The following is a 27,134-nucleotide window of genomic DNA, read 5'->3' on the forward strand; positions in this document are numbered from 1 at the left end:
AAACAATGGCATCCCTCCCCAGCGACGTTCACCCATCGCTGGTTCTTTGTTTATTTACAAATTAATTTTTATTACCTACAATATATTACACTAATTTACATACAAAATACACTGTATTTTGGGAGAATATACAGTATTTTCCACATTTATTATCATTATAATATCTTTATTATCATTATAATATTATTATTATCATTATATCATTATTATTATCATTATATAATTATTTTCATTATCATTATAATAAATCAGGCTGGTGGTAATATTATAGTGATGATAATAATGATATTAGTGTGTGACAGATGATAATAATGATAGGAATGGTATTCAAATTAAGAACTGCCTAGCTATGATGACGATATTATCAGATAATATTGATAGGAACGACATTAAAATTAAGACTAGCCTAGTTATTATGAGGAAGGAAGCCTGAAGAGGAAAAATTCACACAGGCATATTAACTGACACTGCGAGTATTTTCTGATTCTTCTGGAAGGTTCTGTGACGCCAGGTAACAAATGAGGGATTTTTTCTCTCTATTTCATTAGAGAGAAGGTTGTAAATAAAGGAAAGTAATGTTACAATATTGTAACTTTTTGCATCACATGGCCTGTTCCCGGCTGTTAGAAGCTTGAGGCTGGCTATTAACTATCTTCTAGTATTTTCTCATGCTATCTGCAAACTGTGAGGCCTACCCTACCCGCTCCCGTTTGGGGTGTTGGGGGGGGGGGGCGGTGTGTGGCTGGCATCCTGCTGTCTCACTCAGACATAGACTGGCTGGCTGGCTCCACACTACCACTCTGAAAACTTAACCTACTTCTCCTGCTGTTGCCTTTGCAACATTGTACAGCTCCTGATGACACGTTGAGAAGTATGAAAGTACTGGAGCTGAAGATTTCCACCCCCGTAGCTTGTCTTGCATATATATATATATATATATATATATATATATATATATATATATATATATATATATATATATATATATATATATATATATATATATATATATATATATATATATATAGTCATGTTGAATAGGTAAAACTTGTGATTTTAGCTTAAATAGCAACGCTCTTTTTACCGAATAAGGAGAGCGAAAATTTGTGTATGCAATAATTTCGCAAAAATCATTCTGATTACGATTTAACCAATTTTACCTATTCGGTACAACCCTGAGTTTTCCTTGAGGTACGTTTATTGTCTTCTCAGAGGATGAGGGCCCCCAGTAAAGTTCTAGAGGTGGTACCTTTATATATATATATATATATATATATATATATATATATATATATATATATATATATATATATATATATATATATATATATATATATATATATATACATGCATACATACATACATACATACACGTATGTGACGCTTTAGACCACTAGACCACACAATCCTTAACAATGGGGCATCCAGCCAAGCTAGATGTTGTACTCACCATCAAAAGACATACTGTGGTGTGGACGTCTCTGAGCTAATTTCATTCTACTTCCTGTTTGTGTACTTGCTCAACAAGCAGTATATTATATTACTGTACCCACGAAACGAATGGTATTAATCAATAAAAAAAATTAGCTCAGAGGCGTCCACAGCACCGTATGTCCTTCCATGGCGGGTACAACATCTAGCTTGGCTGGATGCACCATTGTTAAGGATTGTTAAGACAATATTACTATACGACATTCATATATGAAGACAATATTACTCTGCAACAGTCGTATATCAGTACACATACTGATGTATCATAACAGTACTATTTTACTACACTCATACATAAAGACATAACACCTCACTACAATATCCACTATAAGCCATAGTATTCGTGTATCAAAACACAATACCACTCTATAATATTCATATACTGAAACAATACCACTCTAAAGTATCTATGTGTTAAGGCACAATAAGTATATACGACAAGCTCCACTGGTTTTAGCTTCACCAAAACCTTATCAAAACACTCCACTCACCCCAATAAAAACGGAGATGGAGGCGGCGAGGAGGAAGCCGATAATAGCCATTGTGGCACAGATGGTGACCCAAGCCTCCGTGCGCCATCGTAGATCAGCCAGGAAGGCGAAGCGCACGTTTAGACAGCGACAGGAGATACAGACATAGCGTGGAGGACGCTCGAGACCTTCCAACAGGCTGCTTTCCAGCTCCAGTACCCCGAGTGAGTACTGTCCCACCTAGACTCACGTGTAGAGAACAGCGTGAAAGATGCCACGAAAGAAAAAAGTATATATTTTTTCGATTATTACTTGACCATAGAAGAGTAAAGAGAGTGATATAGTAGTAGTGACTGAGGCATGGGATCTGATGGGAATCAGAAGAGACATTCACAAGTCATCACACGTAAGCTGAAATTCCAAATTCTTAAGTGAAAAACGGCAAATTAATATATACAGCCTAGAGTTTTAACATTTTACAACGTAATATTCCTGTACGTTAATCAGATGAACTTTTGCCTAAAAGCTAAGAAATGACCTTTCATTTCAATATCTTTTTAGAAAATGTCGCTCCTAAATGAAAAAAAAATGAGTAACGAAAACAAGTAACATGAATGCATATCGCATGTAATATTAATAACAAGAAACAGCTTACGGCATCCTTGTTATCATGTTTGTACATATATTGCATAGAATAAACCGAAGTTGCAGTTTGTTTTTGTTTCTGCAGGCAGCATACAGTTCCTGTATAACTTTAATTGCACGTTCAACGCACTGATTACTTCTTGGTATATTGAGTGTGGACGGCTCCTGCTTCCAGTGATTTTTCAATGAGTTCAGACCATTTTTGTAATGTTTCAATATTCCTGACAAAATCTTGAAGTCATTTTCATCGTGCATCTAATCAGTAAACCAATAATCTGCCCAGGTGTATGGAGTGAATCTGCATGTCTTATCCAAAGTCTTCTGTCTTGTAAGTATAAGAATGAATGCTAGAACAACTAGAATGGCTCTTGAATTCCACCTCGCATTGCTGATGTTTGGAATGTTCTGAAAGTTAATCAAAGAAAAGTGCTCTTTTTCTTCAACGAATCTAAACACTCGTGTTAGATGGTACAAAAACTTTATATCATCTCTCCATCCTGATTTATGGAGTTAGGACACATGTGCAGCATCTGGGTATCTTTATTGTAGACTTTTCGCCATCCAATGGCTTGAACAATACAAACTCCAGGACATAACATGAAGACAGTATAACTATATACAGAAGATGAGGTAATCAGTCCCTCAACCTTGGAGTTGGTGCGAAGAGCACCGTAGTCGTGGAGATTCTGAAGCAGACTGACTGACTGAGGACTCTCAGGTAAGGGCCCACTAGGGGCGAGGGGCAAGTGGGGACAGGATGAAGAAGATAGTCGGGGAGAGGAAAAAAATCTTAAGAAGGAGGAAAAGTGTCAGGACTATACCCAACTGCTAATCAATGAAAACATAATATTCAGCATTATCTCTCTAGTGAGCATATCAACTTGCAATGACTGGACACGGCACAGGCACATGTTACTGTAAAAAGGCGACGCAAACGTACGTCGCAAGCACTTCAGCTCAAAACGCACAAAGACACAGCTCTATGACAATGGCACTTTTTAAGTTGTTGGAATAGTTAGGCTAATTAAGTCAGGTAGTTTATTTGTATTGAGGTGGAGGTGCCGGGTCGTACAACGTTTGAAAGAGATTTACATCATTGTAAGGACGTCTGTGAGTATCTGTGAGTATCCAGTGGTCATGATATGCTTCAAGTCTGTCAAGTTGTTTGTCACTGAGTGTCTTCCAGTATACGTTCAAAGCTGGTGTATTTGTAGTGAGGTGGAGAGATTCACTGGTGGCAAATTCGTCCCACCTCACTCCCAACACCCAACGTAATGCTCGATTCTGGATGCGTTGGAATTTTAGTGCGTTTGTCTTGGCGGTTAACGTCAGAGCGAGTGGAGAGTAAGAGAGTAGAGGCCGAATGAGTGCTTTGTATAGATGCAGTTTTGTCTTGGGACTGGCTCCTCTCAGCTTATATAACCTTGAAAGCGCAATTCCCGCCTGTGCAGTCTTAGCAGTAACGTGAGATTTTAGGTTCAGTGTGTTGTCGAGGGTAACACCAAGGAGGAGCGTGGGATGGGGGTACGGGAGGTGCTTGTTTTGAGTTCGACAGGAGTCGGGACATCGCGCCTTCTATGGAAGTAAGTGATCTTTGACTTATTTGGGTTGGTTTTAATGCGCCATAATAATTCCCGGGTGGTAATCCTGTCGACCTCTCTTTGTGTTCTGCGTGCAAGGAAACGAATGTTTTCATGTGTTGTGAGTTGAGTGATGTCGTCTGCGTAAGAAAGGGTAAGTGTATTTGGGTAAAGAGGTTCAGGTAAATCATTCATGTAGAGTATATATAGGGTGGGAGATAGGACAGAGCCTTGGGGTACACCCGCTTTTAATGTGAAATAGTCATAATAATGATCTCTGAACCGTATACGCATCGTTCGGCCATCTAAAAAGTGACATAATTTCATCACATTTACAGTTAATTCAAAGGACGTGCAAGTTTATATTTTAATCCTTCATGCCAAACAGTGTCAAAAGCTTTCTCTACATCTTTGGCGACAAGGGCGGAGGTACAGTTCTGGGCCTTATTGATACGTACATAATTCAGGATTATATTCAAAACGTCTTGGGTAGAACGTTGTTGTCGGAAACCGAATTGTCTTTCAGTAAGCAAGCTATTTGTCTCTAGGTGAGTCCTGAGTCGCATATTTACAAGTCGTTCAAAGGTCTTACCCAAAATTTCAAGGTCTATAGTTCTTGGGGTCAGTCAAGTCTTTTCCAGGTTTTGGTATGAGGCATGCAGTAGCAGATTTATAGAATGGAGGGAAATAGCCAGATGCAAGGGAAGCATTAAAGAGGTCAGTGATAGCGGAAGCAACAGAATGTGGATGGTGACGAAGGACTGAATGTGATAGACCTGAAGCACCTGGAGTTTTTTTTTTTGCTAGTAAAGAGTGATCATCTACAGTAAAAGGAGAGCTTAGAGGATGCGTGGAAGATAGGGTGTTTAGGCTTATGATTGGATCAGGACTGGTTAAGTCTTCATGATTGGATACCCATCTCTCTATGTCTAATGTATGTGCTATGACAGCTTGGTCTGGTAGATGTGGGTGGAAGATGTTTTCCCATATGTCTTTGAAAATATATACAGCTTCAGCAGGGTCAGAGATCTGTCTGTTGTTGTGATTTATGTGTCTAAAACTTGTGGATCGAGGGGTGCCTGTAAGTCTCCGAATGGATGACCAGAATGCTTTGGGATCTCTTGTACGCTGGACATCTGTTGTGTTTATAATCGATTGCCAATGTCGGTCATGGTCATCATCTAGGCTATGGATGATATGTGTACGTAAAATAGTGAGGTCCCATCGGATGATATTTAGTCTGTTTTGGTTTCCTAGGAAACGGTGTCTGCAACATGTGAGCAGTCTTTTTGTTCTTTCTGATGGGCGGAAAGAGTAACGTACTTTGTGGTGTGTCATGGGAACAACCTCTGTAGCGGCTTGGGTAATTGATTGTTGAATTCGTTGAATTTGTGTGTCTATGTCTGATACTGGCCTATTGTCATAGTTGTGTGTGAGATCAAGAGTGTTTAGGCGTTGTTTGAACAGATCCCAATCCGCCTGAGAGTAAGCTGGAGAGGGGCGAACTGGAATGAGTATGGGATTTGAGGAAATATGGAAAATGACAGGAATGTGGTCAGATCCAGAGAGCGGTCCTGGTGTTGTGTAGTGATGTAAGTGATTACTAGCTCTGTTTGTAAAAATTTTATCAGGGGTGCCTTGGCCATTGTATGTATAGACTGTTGGGAAGTAAGGTCCGAGGTGTATGAGATGTTTCTGTGTTACAAGTGTATGAAGTTGCCTACCATGCAAATTTGTGGAGTTGTCATGGAAGTCAGTGTGTTTGGCATTGAGGTCGGCAAGTAGGTATACAGGGAGATGTGTGTGATTAAAAAGAATGGTTAAATCATGAATGTTAATGTTTTGATTGGGTCTGGTATATGTCGTGTAGAGGATGATGGGTCCGTGTATCGTGTAAATTTTCACAGCCATGCTGTGAGAATATGTAAATGGAAGGGATAAGAACTCATGTTTAATGGTGCCTTTAACAAGAATAGCTACGCCATTCCAGTTTTCAGCAGGGGATTGACGGGCTGTATATCCTAAGTGTCTGACACGTTGATCATCACGCACACACGTGCTGTTTAATAACAACACGTCTGGTTGTTCAGATTCAACGAGGTCAGCAAGAATGTGTTTGTTTGCGTTATAAACTCGTATGTTAAATTGAATAACCTTAAGGGCCATGGTTGGGGTTACTTGAGGGTGGGAAATGTAAGTCTTTCTTATGGTTGTCTTGGTAACCCATCATGTGTGTACCATCACCTGATCTATATTTGATCGGTTGTGTTTTACGGTTTCTGGATTCAGGATGGGGAGGGGAAGATGAGAGGGGGCGGGAGGAGGAGGTGGGACGAGATGTAGAGGTAGGACGAGAGGATGAGTTGGGGCGAGAGGGAGAGGACGAGGGTTGATTTATTAAGTACTGAACTGTATCCAAACAATCGTTGAATTTGGGAGAGTCAGTATAATTTTGTTTCATAGTAGGAGATCGAGACTTGTGGATAGGAGAACGAGAAGGACGAGTAGAGGTAGAACGAGATTGACATCTTTTTGTGCTGGAGCCAGAACTGGTGGAAGGATTAGAAGGAAAGGATTATGGCATATGGGAGGGAAGAGAAGGGTCTGCCTGAGTAGAAGCATGAAGAGGAGTTTCTGGAGTGGAGAGAGAAGTGTTGGGAAAAAGTTCCTTGGGAAGAAAGAAATCAGGAGGGAAAATGATGGGGTCAAAATTGTTGGCTTTTAAAAGATCATTCAGCATCGTGGGATAGTTGGCACTTTTAAATGCTTTGTGACAGTAGACAGCAGTGAGCACAATGGTCTCAAGGATATTAGATTGTTTGGAGGAAGAAGAAGCCGAGGGAAGGTTTGTTTGTGCAGCAGCAGCATAGGAAGGATAAGCTGTTGAAGTGGAAGCAGGAGGAACAGAAGAATTTGGTTGGTAAGTGGATGAGGATGTTGTCTGTGTTTGTGAGCATGGATTCAAGACTGGGTTTGGAAGGTTTAGAGGTTGGTCTTTTCGTAAGGAAGAAACATATTCCTTACGAGTAGGGCAATTGAAAGTAGTAGCAGAATGTGACTGAGAGCAGTGCAAGCATTTGGGAGGGTTGGTACATTTCTGCCATGTGTGGCCTGGAGAAGAACACTTAGAACACAGCTGTTGTTTGTTACAAGTATTCTTTAAATGTCCAAACTCAAGGCATTTGTAGCACTGATGAATAGGAACATAGTTAGGGAGAAACAATGAAGTAGGTGGAAGAAGAAAGTAGTTTGCTCGAACACCATGTTTGAACAACTTATCAGCCTCATCTGGAGTGGAACATCTGATCTTAAGAATGTTAGAACGTTCAGGATGAAAAAGTTCCTCAACTGTGACATGATTTTGAGAAGAAATGTCTGACATCAAGGCGTCTTTGTTCTGGTTGTATTCGTTAATCGTGGATGAGTCAACAAATTTTGCCACGACTGTGCTCCTGGCCTTATGATCAGGAGCCCAATCGATAGCAAAACCTGCTTGAAAGAGCTTATCTCGGACTTCCTTACTGGTACATAGGTCATAATTGACAGGATCATGATTTACTTTGCACCCGGTATGTGTCTTGAAGATGTTTATCATCCGAGCCTGGGTAATGTTGAAAAAGGTAGAAGCATAATCAATCGTATCCTTGTCATCTCTAGAGTACTTTAACATAAGGGCCATTGTCGGAAAACTGGGTCTCTGTGCAGTTGCCATGATGACAACAGCACAGGTGGGGATGCTGCATAAATCGTAAGTGGCGTCTAAGGGGCGTCAAGCGCGTAATTCTGACAGTACATGTTTGTGTTGTGGAGTGTACCTGCCAAGATGAGGCTTCCCGTGCGTTAATTACAAGGAATGCAGCCACGGGCACCGGACCAGACGAAAACTCCTACCGACGCAGGAGCAGGTCCAGCCGATCCAGAAAAAAAGAAGAAAAACTTAGAGAGGAGAGAAAGGTGCTGGTGTCTCCAGAGCGATGTAGTCAAGCCGATCCACTGTGTGGGATCTTTAACCACCTCAATGAAGAGGGCTTGACTGGCCTCTGAGGAGATTACGGCACAACAGAGAGCTAAACCCGTGTCACACACACAAAAAAAAATATTGGTTAAAAAAAAGCTGTCTAATTCTCCGAGATGCTGTCACAACCGAACATGGGTAAGAGGATGTCGGTATGCCAGGATTACACACACACAGAGTGCAGAGGTGTGGTGGTGTTGCTCTTGAACAATGTATCAGCAGACGACACCCAACAGGATGAGGTGGAAAGACTTCACCCAGCTGCAAGAGTGCAGAGGCCAACGGTCTGCCCTGGGGCAGGCAGCCAGCGACGCACAGAATCCTGGAGCCAAGATGAAGAATGTCCAGAAATCAACCAATCAGGCAATGTCTTCTTGAAACAAGAAAATCAATGCAACATTTCTTCAACAAACACATCAATAGCTTCTTCCAGCAAGGGGATCGCAAGGCAGCCAATCAGGAGCAAGCAAAGCATGCAGCCAATCAGGAGCAGGTACGTCTGTCCAGTGCGGAAGCTAGCAGAGGAATGATCTCTCCTCTGAAGCAGAAGCAAAGAGCCTGGCGCTTATATACTAACGTCAGGTGCAAAGGGGAAGTGTAGCAGATGAGGGCATAGTCACTGGTAGGCGGGATTCCCCAGTGGAAGTAGGTCCTACCCAAAGAGATGGGCTAGTTGTAGTAGTAGCTGTCGTAGTCGTGAAGGTTATGTACAAGTCCTCAGAATCAAGATTCCATGATGTTGCAGTGTCTGACAAGTTGTACAAGAATGGTATATGTCCTGGAATTTGTATTGATAAAGCCACTGGATGGCGAAACGTCTACAATAAAGATACCCAGATGTTGCACATGTGTCTTAATTTCATCTTGTCGGTATTGTATACCATTGTTGTACAACTGATTTATGGAGAATTTCTTAACAGTTCTAGAAACTAGAAAAGTTTACAGTGACATGAATGTCAAATATTGACAATAAAAGCCACACTGTTAGACAATACCTGTCAATATATTGTCAGACAAGTGGTACTCACTGATGCACTCCTCTGTCAAATACAACGAGAGAATGATAACAATAGTAGTAGACGCCAGTATATAGAGTTGCCAATTAGTAATTTTCTGAGTTGCTACTTATGATTAATAACGTAAATACTATATGGTTATTAATATTGTTCATTAATTTGAGTTGCCAGTTAGTATTTTCCTGAGTTGCTACTTATGAGTAGTAACGCAGATATATGGTGATTCATAGTTGTTATTTAGGGGTGACCTTTTTGAAAACTGAGAGGAATTAGGGTCTTTTCCATTGTTTTTAAAGAAAAGTTCATCGATTTATGACAGATGTTTCATTTGGAAAAAAAGTAAAACAATCATAGCCCTAATTATACACAGCCCAAATCTAATTTAGTATTCCAATAAGAAACAACATCTTAGAAGCTAAACTGACTAGACATTTTGCTCATATCTAAAGAGAGACCAAAATTCTAAAATACAGCAGCACATTAAGCTTGAAGCCGATCAGAAACTACTTTATCAAGCTGTCATGTTCAAGGGTTGAAGCCAATCAGATGCAACACTCAGAAATTATTTCACGAAAAACAGTTTTTAAATTTTTCGAATTTCTTCCACAAAAAAATGGAATATACAAAACCAAATCATTCCAAATGGAGGTGGGACGATGCCAAAATTTTTGCCGATACCAGCACCAATACCGATACTTTTCTGTATTGTATTTTTTTTTAAATTATGATGTTTATAATCAATGTAAAATAGAATGCTGTTGCACAATTGTATTAAATAACATATGAAGGTTAATTATTAAATAATTTAATTTCTCAGAGATATCACTGTCATTACTCATTACTAAATACAAACTGAAAAAAAAAATAATTTCTGAATCTATTATACCATAATAGAAACATAATCAAAAAATATTTATGAAAACAGATGTTTGAATAATTTCCACTTATATTAAACATAAAACTGTAATGCTTTAAAAAAAATTCAGAAAATTGGAAAAAAAAAAACGCTCTTCAAACTCAAAATCTAAAATTACGGTTCAGAACTTGAGTGACTCTCTCTCTCTCTCTCTCTCTCTCTCTCTCTCTCTCTCTCTCTCTCTCTCTCTCTCTCTCTCTCTCTCTCTCCATGATTAAACAGAATTAACGGACAAAGTTTCATTACATTTTGTAAGTTGTGATGAAAAACACTGAAAAAACAGAAAAACATACATTTCTCTAATTCCTGAAATTAAGAATAAACAGTGTACATACATACATACATTATTAGCTAAAATTAACTAGATGTATTTTTGTTACTGTTTGATCCCAGGTTTGTACACTTGAATTATATGATCCCAGCCAACTGTGCCTCAGTACACGTGATTAAAATAATACAGAGTATTATTAGTTAGGATTAGGATGATGATTATCTTTAAGCTCACTTAGGATGATGATTATCTTTAAGCTCACTTAGGATGATTATCTTTAAGCTCACTTAGCATGATGATTATCTTTAAGCTCACTTAGGATGATGATTATCTTTAAGCTCACTTAGGATGATGATTATCTTTAAGCTCACTTAGGATGATGATTATCTTTAAACTCACTTAGGATGATGATTATCTTTAAGCTCACTTAGGATGATGATTATCTTTAAGCTCACTTAGGATGATGATTATCTTTAAGCTCACTTAGGATGATGATTATCTTTAAGCTCACTTAGGATGATGATTATCTTTAAGCTCACTTAGGATTATGATTATCATTAAGTTCGCTTAAGATGATGATTATCTTTAAGCTCACTTAGGATGATGATTATCTTTAAGCTCACTTAGGATGATGATTATCTTTAAGCTCACTTAAGATGATGATTATCTTTAAGCTCACTTAGGATGATGATTATCTTTAAACTCACTTTATACCTTAGTATGTGCTCTTTGTACCTAATAAGTTTTTTGTTATATACAAGTTTTTTGAGTGAGAAACACTGCTCCCTATGGAACTTTGTTAGCCATGTTGCCTGATGTCCCTCCCATGCTGCCTGCTGTCCCTCCCATGCTGCCTGATGTCCCTCCCATGCTGCCTGCTGTCCCTCCCATGCTGCCTGCTGTCCCTCCCATGCTGCCTGATGTCCCTCCCATGCTGCCTGCTGTCCCTCCCATGCTGCCTGCTGTCCCTCCCATGCTGCCTGATGTCCCTCCCATGCTGCCTGCTGTCCCTCCCATGCTGCCTGCTGTCCCTCCCATGCTGCCTGCTGTCAATCCCATGCTGCCTGCTGTCCCTTCCATGTTGCCTGCTGTCCCTCCTATACTGCCTGCTGTCCCTCCCATGCTGTCTGCTGTCTCTTCCATGCTGCCTGCTGTCCATTCCATGCTGCCTGCTGTCCCTCCCATGCTGCCTGCTGTCCCTTCCATGCTGCCTGCTATCCCTCCCATGTTTCCTGCTGTCCCTCCCATGCTGCCTGCTGTCTCTCCCATGCTGCCTGCTGTCCCTTCCATGTTGCCTGCTGTCCCTCCCATACTGCCTGTTGTCCCTCCCATGCTGCCTGCTGTCCCTCCCATGCTGCCTGCTGTCAATCCCATGCTGCCTGCTGTCCCATGCTGCCTGCTGTCCCTCCCATGCTGCCTGCTGTCCCTCCTATACTGCCTGCTGTCCCTCCCATGCTGCCTGCTGCCCCTCCTATATTGCCTGCTGTCCCTTCTATGTCGCCTGCTGTCCCTCCCATACTGCCTGCTGTCCCTCCCATGCTGCCTGTTGTCCCTCCCATGCTGCCTGCTGTCAATCCCATGCTGCCTGCTGTCCCTCCCATGCTGCCTGCTGTCCCTCCCATGCTGCCTGATATTCCTCCAATGCTGCCTGCTGTCCCTCCCTGTATCAGTTAATTGGCTTTGAAGTAAGACATTTGCAAAAGCTGTTTAAATTTAATGTTATTTTGCCATGCACTGACAAGTAAGGATCTTCAACATACGCAGGAATTAACGACCTCGTCTTCAGTACTAGTACCTTCAAATATCTTCTGTAGTGAACTGATAAAGACTGGAGTCTTATTACTCATGTTGTTGGTATTGTACGTCAGTAATGTAATGATGCTACTGCTTTCACTGCTACTAATTGTAGTTTCTACTACTACTACTACTACTACTACTACTACTGCTGCTACTACTACTACTACTACTACTACTACTACTGCGACTGTTGCTTTTGGTTATTACTACCATTACTACTACTTCAAGTACCACTTCCATTATTACTGTTACTATAATTGCTTATACTACTACTGACAATAATAATAGGAATAATATAAATATAAAAACTATTATTATTATTATTATTATTATTATTAGTAGTAGTAGTAGTAGTAGTAGTAGTAGTAGTAGTAGTAGTATAACACATTTACTACCAACACAAATGCTAAAATGAAGATCCCATCATCTCGTTCAAGTAAGGAAGTGTATAAGGAGCACCGGGGAAGGAACTAGCCTCTACCGTCTAAGTGTCTATATAATTACATCTTCACCTGTTGTCACACCTTGTAACTGTTACAAAAAAAAACGCGATTTCTAATAAGCATAGAGATCTCCAGTGAATACTAAAAAGGACTGCCCTACTAGCATCCAGTCTGTTACTGGGTTTTTGTAACAAGTAGTCAGTATCCTGGTCCAATTATCCATTAGAATTCAATAATAATTATTAGTGCTTCAGGATTGCAACTGGTAGGCTACTAACTAAAGAAATTAAAATTTATTAAGTTTATTAATAACAAAGATGTCTAGGAGTATATTATCAAATTAAATTAATGTAATGAACATAATCAAAATAATCACTTCTCTCGTGTACAGTAATATTGTACTGAAGGCACATATCACATTTATATGTCTTAAGTACCGTCTGGTACATTAACATTTAATAATACATATATATACAAATAAGTTTCTGTGTATGTGTGTAAGTGCTCTAAGTAGTTCGCTATGTCTCACGACTCGACTAGACTTAAACCAGTGACTGACAAAGTCCTCATATCAACTAACTTCTTGACCAACCTGGCAGTCAGAACAGCTTGCTTGAACAATAAAATGACTGATAAGCCGAACAACAATATAGCAAGCAATAACGACACAATCAGAAACAAGGAGATAATATAACGACACTAAGTAGGGATCATCTGCAGATCCTCCACAAAAGTCACAAAACTCCCATACTACTGAATCTAAGTTCAGCATAAGAAAATCCCCGACTGTGACAGTACACAGATACCAGTACAAATTAGGTCAGAAGCTACAACTCAGGACCTGAGTTTCTCAGAGTGTCTGTGCGACACACAACCTCAGTACAACGTCGAAAATCACTAAGTCTAGACAATGTTCTGTGAACAAAGTTCCACAGAACCAACAACAAGAAAACGACAGAGACAATCTTCCAACAAGGGCCCACAAGAGAGAGGAGTGTGGGGCGTCTTGCCAGGAGAACGTCCAACCGACAAGAGAGTTGAGAAGCCCATACACTACTCCAGGCGAGATGTGAACACCCCTGCCTTTGATCACGTGACTCCGTGCTGCTGCTGCCCAGCAACACCGAGAAGCCGGCAGGGAAACGAGCAACGAGCGATAATTTCAGCAGTTAGACAATCAAGACTTGAACTATGAGCACTGAATAATATATATAAATGTTACATCCTACCTAATAATATAACTAAGTCAAATAATAATATAAAGCAATATATTTACGATTTAGCTATTATCGCAAATATAAGCAATATAAAATTATATGAACAAGTAATATACATTATATACATTGTGACCCATTCAGGGGTCGCAATAGTAACCATCAGTACCACCAAGTCTACAGCTGTTGTCATACCATATTAATATCAGCCCTACGAAGTTCATGACTATTGTCACACTCTTACCGTTGTACCATACGACTTACCTTGGAGAAGACGAGTCTCTTGGGATTGCTCGTATGTAGAGGCGAGAGACGCAGCACCTGGTAACGTGGTCTTTCAGCTTTGATGGAAAATGCTTCAATCACGTCAGGGCTATCGTCGGTGATAGCAGTAAAGGTCACACTGGCGTTTTTGCACCAGCCTGTTCCTCCACACGTGTGTACCACAGCCCGACGCACAGCCAACCCTATAGTATACATCGCCTTCACCACCTGTGAGGAGAGGATGATGCCACCTCAGATTTTGGGGAGGTTTAAGTGATTGTGTTTACCTATGTATTGTTATTAGTGAATGGTAAACCCAGGTCCCAATAAGGATAAAAGTAATGATTGTAAATTGTATATACATGTGAAATTTTGAAAATATTATGTAAATTTAATATGAAATTTAAAGTTTTAATAACTAATGCACTGCTGGATATATTTCATAATATAATATAGAATTTCTTACGTGGTAGACCGATAAGTGACTGATAGGCCTCGGTCAGAAGACCAAAATTTTCATTGATTTGCAACCACGTCAGGAGATGTTTTTTTCTGTTTATCATGTTTTCTGGTTAACATTAATCTAAAGCTGAAACAACAGTGCGTGAGTATTCGAAATAAAGCGAACAGAATTCTTGGCTTCATATCAAGAAGTATAACAGGAGTTCGCAGGTTGTTCTTCAACTCTATATGTCGTTGGTTAGGGCTCATTTAAATTATGCCACACATTATAGAACGTATATAAATGCGCTTGAAAACGTACAAAGAAGGACGAAAATGATAATCCCATGTATCAGAAATCTTTCCTACGAGGATAGATTGAGGGCCCTGAATCTGCACTCTCTAGAAAGGCGTAGAATTAGGGGGGGGGCATGATAGAGATGTATAAATGGAAAACAGGAATAAATAAAGGGGATGTAAAGAACGTGCTGAAAATTTCCAACCATGACAATGGTTTCAAGTTGGAAAAATTTAGATTCAGAAAAGATATAGGTAAGCACTGCTTTGGTAATAGAGTTGTGGACGAGTGGAACAAACTCCGGAGTAGCGTCATTGAAGCTAAAACCTTGTGTAGTTTTAAAAATAGGTTAGATAAATATGAGTGGGAGTGGGTGGGTGTGAGTTGGACCTGACTGGTTTGTGCTGGTGGGTTTGATGCAGTGTTCCTTCCTTCTTAAGTGGGTATGACTTGGACCTGACTAGCTGGGGCCAGTGGCTTGGGCCGGTAGAGGATTTGGACCTGCTTCACATGTGCCAGTAGGCCTACTGCAGTGTTCCTTCTTTCATATGTTCTTATGATGAATAAAACATTTTTCTCCTATTCACCTTGTGTCCACCTCTCGTATTTGACTGTCCACACATACCCTCACCTGTAACTGCCTGCCCTCACCTGCGTCTGATCCCAGGTACACCTGCCCTCACCTGCGTCTGATCCCAGGTACACCTGCCCTCACCTACGTCTGATCCCAGGTACACCTGCCCTCACCTGCATCTGATCCCAGGTACACCTGCCCTCACCTGCGTCTGATCCCAGGTACACCTGCCCTCACCTGCATCTGATCCCAGGTACACCTGCCCTCATCTGCATCTGATCCCAGGTACACCTGCCCTCACCTGCATCTGATCCCAGGTACACCTGGCCTCACCACCATCTGATCCCAGGTACACCTGCCCTCACCTGCATCTGATCCCAGGTACACCTGCCCTCACCTGCATCTGATCCCAGGTACACCTGTGTCACAAACCTACTGGAGTTCTATGACATGGTGACAGCAGTAAGACAAGAGAGAGAGGGGTGGGTGGATTGCATTTTCTTGGACTGCAAGAAGGCGTTTGACACAGTTCCACACAAGAGATTGGTGCAAAAACTGGAGGACCAAGCAGGGATAACAGGGAAGGCACTACAATGGATCAGGGAATACTTGTCAGGAAGACAGCAGCGAGTCATGGTACGTGGCGAGGTGTCAGAGTGGGCACCTGTGACCAGCGGGGTCCCACGGGGGTCAGTCCAAGGACAAGTGCTGTTTCTGGTATTTGTGAACGACATGACGGAAGGAATAGACTCCGAGGTGTCCCTGTTTGCAGATGACGTGAAGTTGATGAGAAGAATTCATTCGATCGAAGACCAGGCAGAACTACAAAGGGATCTGGACAGGCTGCAGACCTGGTCCAACAATTGGCTCCTGGAGTTCAATCCCACCAAGCGCAAAGTCATGAAGATTGGGGAAGGGCAAAGAAGGCCGCAGACGGAGTACAGTCTAGGGGGTCAGAGACTACAAACCTCACTCAAGGAAAAAGATCTTGGGGTGAGTATAACACCAGGCACATCTCCTGAAGCGCACATCAACCAAATAACTGCTGCAGCATATGGGCGCCTAGCAAACCTCAGAACAGCATTCCGACATCTTAATAAGGAATCATTCAGGACCCTGTACACCGTGTATGTTAGGCCCATATTGGAGTATGCGGCACCAGTTTGGAACCCACACTTAGCCAAGCACGTGAAGAAACTAGAGAAAGTGCAAAGGTTTGCAACAAGACTAGTCCCAGAGCTAAGAGGTATGTCCTACGAGGAGAGGTTAAGGGAAATCAACCTGACGACACTGGAGGACAGGAGAGATAGGGGGGACATGATAACGACATACAAAATACTGAGAGGAATTGACAAGGTGGACAAAGACAGGATGTTCCAGAGATTGGACACAGTAACAAGGGGACACAGTTGGAAGCTGAAGACACAGATGAATCACAGGGATGTTAGGAAGTATTTCTTCAGCCACAGAGTAGTCAGTAAGTGGAATAGTTTGGGAAGCGATGTAGTGGAGGCAGGATCCATACATAGCTTTAAGCAGAGGTATGATAAAGCTCACGGCTCAGTGAGAGTGACCTAGTAGCGATCAGTGAAGAGGCGGGGCCAGGAGCTCGGACTCGACCCCCGCAACCTCAACTAGGTGAGAGTACACCTGCCCTCACCTGCATCTGATCCCAGGTGTACCTGCCCTCACCTGCATCTGATCCCAGGTGTACCTGCCCTCACCTGCATCTGATCCCAGGTGCACCTGCCCTCATCTGCATCTGATCCCAGGTGTACCTGCCCTCACCTGCATCTGATCCCAGGTGCACCTGCCCTCACCTGCATCTGATCCCAGGTGCACCTGCCCTCTCCTGCATCTGATCCCAGGAGCACATGCCCTCACCTGCATCTGATCCCAGGTGTACCTGCCCTTACCTGCATCTGATCCCAGGTGCACCTGCCCTCACCTGCATCTGATCCCAGGAGCACATGCCCTCACCTGCATCTGATCCCAGGTGTACCTGCCCTCACCCGCATCTGATCCCAGGTGCACCTGCCCTCACCTGCCAGTGATCCCACTTGCACCTGCCCTCACCTGCATCTGATCCCAGGTGTACCTGCCTTTACCTGCATCTGATCCCAGTAGCACCTGCCCTCACCTGCATCTGATCCCAGGTGTACCTGCCCTCACCTGGAACACTGCAGGTTCCTCAGTATAGTGGTGGTGAGTGACGGGCGGGTAGAGTGTAGTGTCTGATGCGGTCACCGACAGGAAGTGTTCGCCAAACTCTGGCACTGTTTGACTGTCTCGCCTCACCACCAGCGCTCCAGAGACACCATGCATGCCTGCCGACCAAAATGGGTGTCAAATATTAGAAAAAATAATATTCCAATGTATAACGTATAAATATTCCAATGTATAATGTATATGTATAATGATTTTAACTAGAAGTTTATTAAATTTAATACAATTTTATTTAACGAAAAAATCAGAAAACTTTGCCAAATTGTAAATAATTTAACAGGCTTCTTACATTAATGTAACAGAACAGTAATTCTTCCCTGAGTAGTTACTATCTAGGAACTAACTACCTAGCACAGAGTACTAGGGTAAATACAAGGCATGCTAATACCTGATCTAAATAACATTTATTTTGTTAGGTTTCAAGACAATCGATTTCACACTAACCAGTAAGGTTTCTGTTAATTTATTACACTAACTTTCAAAAAAAGCTTTACTCTTTACTGAAAGATTCCTTCAAGGACAAGGGGGTCCCTTGACGTGGAAGAGGCTTTTGATGCGGGAAAATAAACCTCTTGTCTCTTTCCTCCTAGTTAATCTAAATGCCCTCCACCCTCCCCTCATCCTTATTTGGGAATATTTCCTCCCTATGAATTTCAGCTCCTTGGAACAAGAAAAAAGGATCAGTATCCCTTCCATTCTGTTGAAAATCTCGGTGGTAGTGCTCTTTGCCTTGGATTATCCGCTGTTGTGCTGGCTGCCCTCTGGCCCTCCAGTCAGGTAAGGGGCAGTTACCATGCAGCAGCATCACTACTGGTCGCATCGAAGGCACTTTTGAATCGTTTCTCCTCGGGGCTGACTCTCTTTTCCCCCCTCCCCTCCTTTTTACACACAAAAAACCTATTTATGGACAGTCGTAATTTTGCCTCCACCCTGGCCCCTTACCCATGTGGCATCCCCATGAACCTTCTTTGCAACCCGACACCTTTTTGAGCAACACTTCGTTGCCTGACTCCGGTACCGCCATTCCACCTGACTCTTGTGATACTTCTGATCTTAGCTCTACTGTGACCATACTCCCGGCTTCTCCCAGGACAGAGCGTCGATTTTAGTTTCGTTCATTTGTCACAGGATGGATTCATTAGAGGTCATTGTCTAGACGACTCCGACACGTACTTGACGGTGTCCCGTAGCTCCATCACTAGCGCACTCAGCTCACACACTGAGGTCCGGGGATCGAATCCCTGGTACGGCTGGAAAACATTAGGACGTGTTTCCTTAAGACACCTATTGTCCATGTTCACCCATCAGTATAAAATGGGTACCTGGGTGTTATTCGATTGGTGTAGGTCGCATCCTGGAACAAAACTGACCTAATTTGCCCGAAATGCTCTGCATAACAAGCGGTTTTCTATATAGTAGTACGTCATTGATGTCAGCTAGGTCTGTATACCTTGTACATGTACTTGTAGATTTGAAGATATTATATTATATTATTATCCTGACTCTATTAATGACATTCTCTTTTGCTCGAAAAAGGACGCTATCTTTCCCTCCAAGCTGAGTTTCAGAGTCAGTCTTGGACGAAATTCTTTTCACTTCAGCAAACGATACCTACTGATTACCTCACTGACCATGGCAGAAGCAAAGCACTCATGAGGTATGTTGGCCAAAACGTGTCTTTTCACTCCCTCTAGAACGGGATTGTATTGTTACTGTGAAAGGTGATAAATATTTCCCTTCTCCACTCTATTGACGACAACCATGTTACAATACATAGACATTTCGTTCTCAGATCTTGCTGTTTTATTATTCTCACGTGTTTCTCCATCGACACAGACTTCCTGGTTGGGTCCTAATCTCTTCCTCCAAAACCTAAAAGGCCCAAAACTCCCTCAGTCACCAAAACTTCCTTCCAACCTCTTGCTCCTCTGCGTTTAACTTTCCCTACCTCTGTGTCTTTTCCCTTTCCTCCTGCCATTACTTTCCCTGTCTCCACTTAGATTCCTTCCCAGAACACCACTATTCTTCCTTTGTTTCTTCCTGCTACAGTCACCAATGTCTCTTCGCCCTCTACTCCATCTCCCTTTGCTGCCTCTTGCGTCACTCTTTCCGCTTATTTCTTGTCTTCAAAAACTGCAACGGACAATCACTTGATTTATTCCCGACGAGACATTAAACGAGAACGCACTTCTTGTAAGCAATGATATTTCTTATTCTCGGCTTTCCGTTCATTCTCTTCTTCATTATACTGTGGCCTATGTTTATTTGTGCAAGTGGTACATAGTCTGTTCCTTGTATCGTTTCCTTCTCACCCGCCGTCTATTCCTGATATTCATTTTCTGATTTCCTCCCTACCTCTACTACTCCTTTTACAAGGTAATTTAAATGCTCATCATTTCTTCTGGGGAGGTACCCACTGTGACTTTCGTGGGGATCAGTTAGAGCCTGTTCTCACTTCATGGTTTAAACATGGTACCTCTTTGCGTTTCAAGCCTCGTGCTCACAGTCTTTCCTGTGTGGATCTTTTTATACATTCTTTTTCTACAGAACTGGACTTTGATTGGTCTATAGCACCTGATCTTCGTGACAGCCATCATTTTCCTTTTATCATTACTTCTCATTCTTAAGCCCGACCTCCTCGTCGTTCCCATCAGCAGTTTTGGCACACTATTCAAGCTATACCTCTTTTCACGATGTTCTCCCTACTTCGTCCTCTGTAGATGAGTTGTTTAATCTCTTTACTATCTCTGGTCTTGCTGCAGCATTGATTACATTCCCTGTGCCTAGGCTTAATATTACCAGAAATGGTGCTGTGCATTTGAAACTCGCTGCGTGAGCTGTTACCATTACAACAGTATTCCCTACTAGTTCCTAGCTTTGAAACAGGCGAGAGCGTGTGCTCGTCCTGCTATACATAAGAACATAAGAACGAAGGAACACTGCAGAAGGCCTACTGGCCCATGCGAGGCAGGTCCAAGTCCCTACCGGCTTAAGCCAATGCACCCAACCTAGTCAGGTCAGGTCACATTGACTCAAGGGAGGAACACGGCAACCGACCCGTTAGCACAAGCTATCAGGTCTAACTCACACCCACCCACATCTACTCATGTATTTATCCAACCTATTTTTAAAGCTACACAACGTTCTGGCCTCTATAACGGTACTTGGGAGTTTGTTCCACTCATCCACAATTCTATTACCAAACCAGTACTTTCCTATATCCCTCCTGAATCTGAATTTTTCCAACTTAAAACCATTGCTGCGAGTCCTGTCTAGGCTAGATATTATCAGCACACTATTTACATCCCCTTTATTTATTCCTGTCTTCCACTTATAAACCTCAATCATATCCCCCCTAATTCTACGTCTTTCTAGAGAGTGCAGTTTCAGGGCCCTTAGTCTATCCTCATAGGGAAGGTTTCTGATACATGGGATCATCTTTGTCATCCTCCTTTGTACATTTTCCAGAGAATTTATATCCATTCTGTAATACGGTGACCAAAACTGTGCAGCATAATCTAAATGAGGCCTAACCAAGGATGTATAGAGTTGAAGAACAACCTGAGGACTCCTATTATTTATGCTTCTTGATATGAAGCCAAGGATTCTATTAGCTTTATTGCGAACACTTATGCACTGTTGTCTTGGTTTCAGATTACTGCTAACCAGAACTCCTAAATCTTTTTCGCAATCCGTAATATTAAGATCTACATTATTTAGTTTATATGTGGCATGGTTATTGTCCTGTCCAACATTTAGAACTTTGCATTTGTCTATATTAAACTGCATCTGCCACTTCTCCGACCACTGCATCAGTCTATTCAAATCTTCCTGGAGTGCTCGAATGTCCTCGTCAGAATGAATTCGACGGCCTATTTTGGTGTCATCGGCAAACTTGCCGATGTCGCTCTTTATGCCCTCATCTATGTCGTTTATGTAGATTGTGAACAGCAGGGGGCCCAACACTGACCCCTGTGGAACACCGCTCGTGACGCTTCCCCACTCTGATTTCTCCCCATTTATGCAAACTCTCTGCTGCCTATTTGTCAACCATGCCTCTATCCAGGAAAAAATTTCTCCTCCTATTCCATGTGCTTTAATTTTCCTCAATAGTCTCTGATGTGGGACCCTGTCAAAAGCCTTACTGAAGTCCATATACACAATATCATATTCGTTACCACGATCTACCTCCTCAAATACCTTAGTGAAAAAAGTTAATAAATTCGTAAGGCAGGAACGTCCCTTTGTAAAACCATGCTGAGATTCGTTGATTAATTTATGCTTTTCAAGGTGGCTACGAACTGCCTCGGCAATTATTGATTCCATAAATTTTCCCACTATGGAGGTTAGGCTTATTGGTCTATAGTTCGAAGCTAAGGACCTGTCACCTGTTTTGAAAATAGGTATCACATTTGCCATTTTCCACTTATCTGGCACCATGCCAGTTTGTAGTGATATGTTGAAAAGATTAGCCAAAGGTGTGCTAAGCTCCTCTTTACATTCCTTTAGAACCCTTGCATACAGTTCATCAGGGCCTGGGGATTTGTTAGGTTTTAATTTATCTATTTGCCTAAGGACCATGTCACTTGTGACCCTAATAGTGCACAGTTTATTATCGTCCTGTTCTACATAATTTATCATTACTGGAATATCACTGGTATCCTCCTGTGTAAAAACTGAGAGGAAGTATGTGTTAAAAATTCTACACATTTCCTTATCACTGTCAGTGAGCTGACCCGAGGAACTTTTGAGTGGGCCTATCTTGTCCCTGATCTTACTTCTGTATACCTGAAAGAATCCTTTTGGGTTAGTCTTCGATTCTCTTGCAACTTTAACCTCATAATCTCTTTTTGCTTTTCTAATTCCCTTTTTTATTTCTCTCTTTAACTGAATATATCGATTTCTTAATTGCCCCTCTCCTCTTTTGATTTGCCTATATATGCCTCTCTTTTGACCAATCAGATATTTTAATCTATTGTTCATCCATTTAGGATCATTTTTGTTTGATCTGATTTCCCTATTTGGAACATAATTTGACTGAGCAGCTAGAACTATGCCCTGGAAAGCATCATATCGGCAACCATCACCACCTACCTGACCCCTAGTCAGGTCATTCCAGTTCAGCCCACCTAAGTAATTTTTCAGTCCTATGAAATCAGCCAAGCGAAAGTCAGGGACGGAGACTTGATTGCCATTATTAGGGGAATTCCATGATATGTTAAAACTGAGTGATTTGTGATCACTCTCCCCAAGCTCATCATTAACCTCAAGATTATTAATTAGTGTTTCCCTACTGGCAAGAACCAAGTCAAGGAGGTTATTTCCCCTAGTTGGCTCTGTCACAAACTGTTTTAAAAAACAATCCTGGATCGTATCAAGAAAGTCACCCGACTCTAAATTTCCTGTCAAATTGCTCCAGTCAATCTGTCTATAGTTGAAATCTCCCATTAGCACAACATTTTCGTATGTAGATGCCTTACGAATTTCGTCCCATAGAAGTTTACTGCACTCCCTATCAAGATTTGGGGCCCTGTAAATCACACCCAAAATTAGTTTTTCTCGGCCCTCGAGAAGCTGTAACCAAACAGATTCAGTGGCTGACGCTTCTAATTTAATATCTTGTCTAACACAACAATTTAAATTGTCTCTGACATACATCGCTACTCCACCACCTTTCCTGTTGACCCTGTCAGTGTGGAATAATTTATAGCCTTGTATGTGACATTCAGATGGCATCTCTCTATCTTTCAGATTGAGCCAGGTCTCTGTTATAGCAATAATATCTATGTTTCCTGCACTTGCAATTAATCTTAGCTCATCTATCTTATTTCTAACACTCCTGCTATTAGTATAGTAAACCTTAAGGGAGCTAGTCCCTTGCTGCCCTCTGCTGTCCCCCTTTGTTTTCTGACCTGTTCTATTGTCTTTATTTATAACTTCATGCTGAATGCCTTTTATACATTTACTGTTTCCAACCCTAGTGTTGCAACCTGCTTGTTTCCCACACACACCCATACCTCTATCTTCCATCAGTTTAAAATCATAGGCATTTCACCAATGGCCTTCTCAATCGAGTCTGCAAGTGCTACCACCCCTGCCCCAGAGAGATGAACCCCATCCCTTGCATACATATCATGTTTGCCATAAAAGTTGTTCCAGTTGTCAATGAATGGGATTGCAAGTTCCTTGCAGTATCTGTCTAGCCAGCAATTTACACCAATTGCCCTAGACAACCATTCATTTCCTACTCCCCTTCTAGGCAAGATGCTACATATGATTGGGATCCCTCCCTTAGACTTAATGAAATCTATAGCTGACCTGTACTTATCTAGCAGCTCTTCTCTCCTACCCTTCCCAATATCATTTCCACCAGCACTGAGACAGATAATGGGCTTGTTCCCATTACCTGACATGATATTATCCAGTCTGTTGACAATGTCCCCAACACCAGCTCCAGGGAAGCACACTCTATCTCTCATCTTCTTATTCCTATTACAAAAAGCACGGTCAACATATCTTACCTGAGAGTCACCAACCACAAGAATGCGCTTACCTTCATTAGCAGGGGCAGTAGTACCCTTACCTTCACTGGCCACTGAAGTACATTCATCCTGGAGAACAGAGAAGCGATTTCCTACCTTCAGATCTTCACTCTTAACTTTCCTTACTCTGATGCGCCTCCCATTACTGTGAACAACTCGCCACTTGTAGCAGGTGCTGGGCTGCACCTCACTGCTGGTACCCGTTGCTACCTCCCCACCTACAGCCTCCTCACAGTGAGAGACAGACTGCACCTCACTGCTAGAAGCCTCATTCCCCACATCTCCAACCACCTCACACTCTCTCCCAGGCCCATTGAGGTGGACCTTCAGCCTCCTAATCTCCTCCTGGAGAAGCAAGACCTCCTCCTTCAACTCTCCAAACTCAGTTTTTAAAACACTGCAGAAGCAAGCCATGCTTTGTAACCGTCCACGCTAATCCCCAAAGCAGCTCAGGGTCTGTGACCTCACGTGACGACTGACCACTGAACACGATAGGGAAACGTACTTGTTGGCAGGCTTATGTGTCTACTGAAACTCCACTACTTCTGTTTTGTGCAGTCTGGCAGAAGATATGATAGTTGACTATCAAGTACTCCCCAGACCCTGCTCCTTGTAGAGGGGTGACACAGAAATCAGGCATCACCTTGTTAGTGTATCCCAAGGGTTCTATCTCTCTCCCTAACTTTTTTTCCTCCATACTTGAGAGGAAATCGGCTCTTCTGAATTTTTCTTCTCACTTTGAAGACCCTTATAACGTGCCAACAACCACTGTTGTCCTACCTTATCGTAAGCCAGGTACTTCGGACCATGATACCTCTTATTACAAACCTATTGCTCTTTCTAGTGCAATTTGTAAAGTGTTGGAATGCTTGATAATCAAACGTTTAGTGTGTTACTTGGAAACCCAAAATTCTCTCTCCTCTTGTCAATTAGGTTTCCGTAGAGCCGTTCCATCATCAAGCTCTTAATCCAATTAGATACCTAAGGTCACAATGACTTTGCTAATAATAAATCAGTTATTGCAGTCTTCCTTGATTTTGAGAAAGCTTTTGACACAACCAGGCGTTATAACATCTTAGCTCAAGCCCATTCCTTAGACCTTCGAGGTCTAAGGAATGGGCTTGGCTAAGATTTCTTGTCGGATAGGCACTTCTGTGTCCAGGTAAATAATTACTTTCCCTCGACTTTGTCCTGGTTGAAGGCGTCCCTCAGGGTTGTGTTCTTATCATGACCCTCTTCCTTCTTATTAATTACCGTACCTCTGATCTCCCTTCCAATATTTGGTCATCTCTTTATGTCGACGATTTTGCTATAGCTTGTGCAGGCTTGATCGTGTCTCCTCACACGGGTCTCACCAGCGATGAATGTCTGAAGTCGATCAGAAGTAGCATAAACCTAGGAACCTATCCTAAACTTTTTTCTCTATTCTGTAGTCATGATTCATTATGCATAATAACATATATATCTGGCAACTTTACACAGCTGAAAATCAGTCCAAACCAATAATGATTTAAATTTTCTGTTGCTAAAATTCACCAGATTACTTTCACGAGAAGCTCAATTATTATTCATACCGTTCTATACAGGTATGGTTCCGTATCATGCCATAAACAGGTTACGGTCAACTTTCCGTTTTCTGTTTGATCGTCAAGTGTCCTGGAAGCCTTGATTAGCCTTCCCGAAACTTGTGATGTAAATGGTTTAGAAAACCCCGACAAGTTGAAGAATGAGATACTTGTGCAATATTTTGGAATCTTCATTGTGGAAACGTTTTGCCAACCAGTATTTTTTTCAGTCCAATACAAAGAAGAAAGGTGGAAGACAAGGAGGAGTTTGAGCTAATCAGTCCCTCAGCCTGGAGTCGATGTGTTCAGTCTATCAATCTTGAGAAATGTACAACATGTGCACGGAAAAGTGACATATACTGCAGCCAGGTAAGGTGAAGCAGGAGCAGTGTAAGGTGATGCCTTCCTACATTAGTGGAGGGTACACAGATACATCATATAATATACCTGGAAAGTACTCGAGGGCCTTGTCCCAAATCTGAACTCTGCCATAACAACATACTGGAGTGAGAGATATGGAAGTTCAAAATGAACCCAGTGAAAAGCAGGGGTGCATTGGGTACAATAAGGGAACACTGTATCAATGTCGGTGTCAACAAACTATTCAACATCTTAAAAGAAGATATCAGAAGTATTGATGTAATGGATATGTTTGTCAGTGGGTCACCAGCAGTAACAGCCTGGTTGATTAGGCAAACGCCAGACGACCCTGGTCCAAGGTCGGGCTCTAGGAATAGAAAAACTCTCGGAACTCATCAAAGTTATATCAAAGGTCAAAAGTATTGCCGCTCTCATGCATCGATGTCCGCCTTGTCACTCGTAAGAGTTTCAGACAACAAAAGTGCATTACAGGCTCTTCAGTAATTCGACTCTACTTTGAATGCATCTTCGGTTATGTTGCATTTCTAGTAAACATAAAGACGCTGTTTCTCGCTGGGTCCCTGACACCTCAATGTGTCAGGGACACATTGAGGTGTCAGGGACTTATTTTTTATTCAATTTCATTGTATTCCTTTCCCGGAGTATTTTTCGGTTACCTCCCAACAACTCCGCAAGAGTTGGCAACAACGTTGGTCAAAGTTTGACAACAGCAAATTGATTTCTAACAATCCAGGTTTAGGGTTTTGGTCATCATCTTCGCACCACTGTCGAGTTCTGGAGATTACATTCTCCACGTTATGTACAGGAAATGAGTGTCTCACGGAGACAGCATGGAGACACGACCAGCATCGTCCTGCACGGACTGTCACACTCTCACTCAACCATATTGTAATACCTTCTACTATTTATCAGTGACGTCCTTTTGAAAGACTTTTGACACCCCTACCCTAGCACACCCTTACCCTGGAAAACCCCTACCCCAGCA

The 27,134-nt window shown here is 42.0% G+C and overlaps 1 protein-coding gene across 2 annotated transcripts in view; it reads right to left on the bottom strand.

Annotated features, from left to right (window-relative positions):
* Window positions 1–27,134, bottom strand: part of boss (bride of sevenless) — a 150,869-nt gene that overhangs the window by 18,970 nt on the left and 104,765 nt on the right. Inside the window, exons 8-10 of one of the 2 annotated variants that reach the window (XM_070101656.1) lie at window positions 17,608–17,762; window positions 14,123–14,350; window positions 1,983–2,201 (exon numbers count right to left, since the gene is read on the bottom strand). In XM_070101656.1, the coding sequence (XP_069957757.1) occupies window positions 1,983–2,201; window positions 14,123–14,350; window positions 17,608–17,762 (602 nt within the window). The remainder of the gene's footprint in view (window positions 1–1,982; window positions 2,202–14,122; window positions 14,351–17,607; window positions 17,763–27,134) is intronic. The other variant, XM_070101661.1, reaches the window with a different exon arrangement.

The sequence above is a fragment of the Cherax quadricarinatus genome, chromosome 5 (genome assembly GCF_038502225.1).
Source record: "Cherax quadricarinatus isolate ZL_2023a chromosome 5, ASM3850222v1, whole genome shotgun sequence".
Classification (NCBI taxonomy): Eukaryota; Metazoa; Arthropoda; class Malacostraca; order Decapoda; family Parastacidae; genus Cherax; species Cherax quadricarinatus.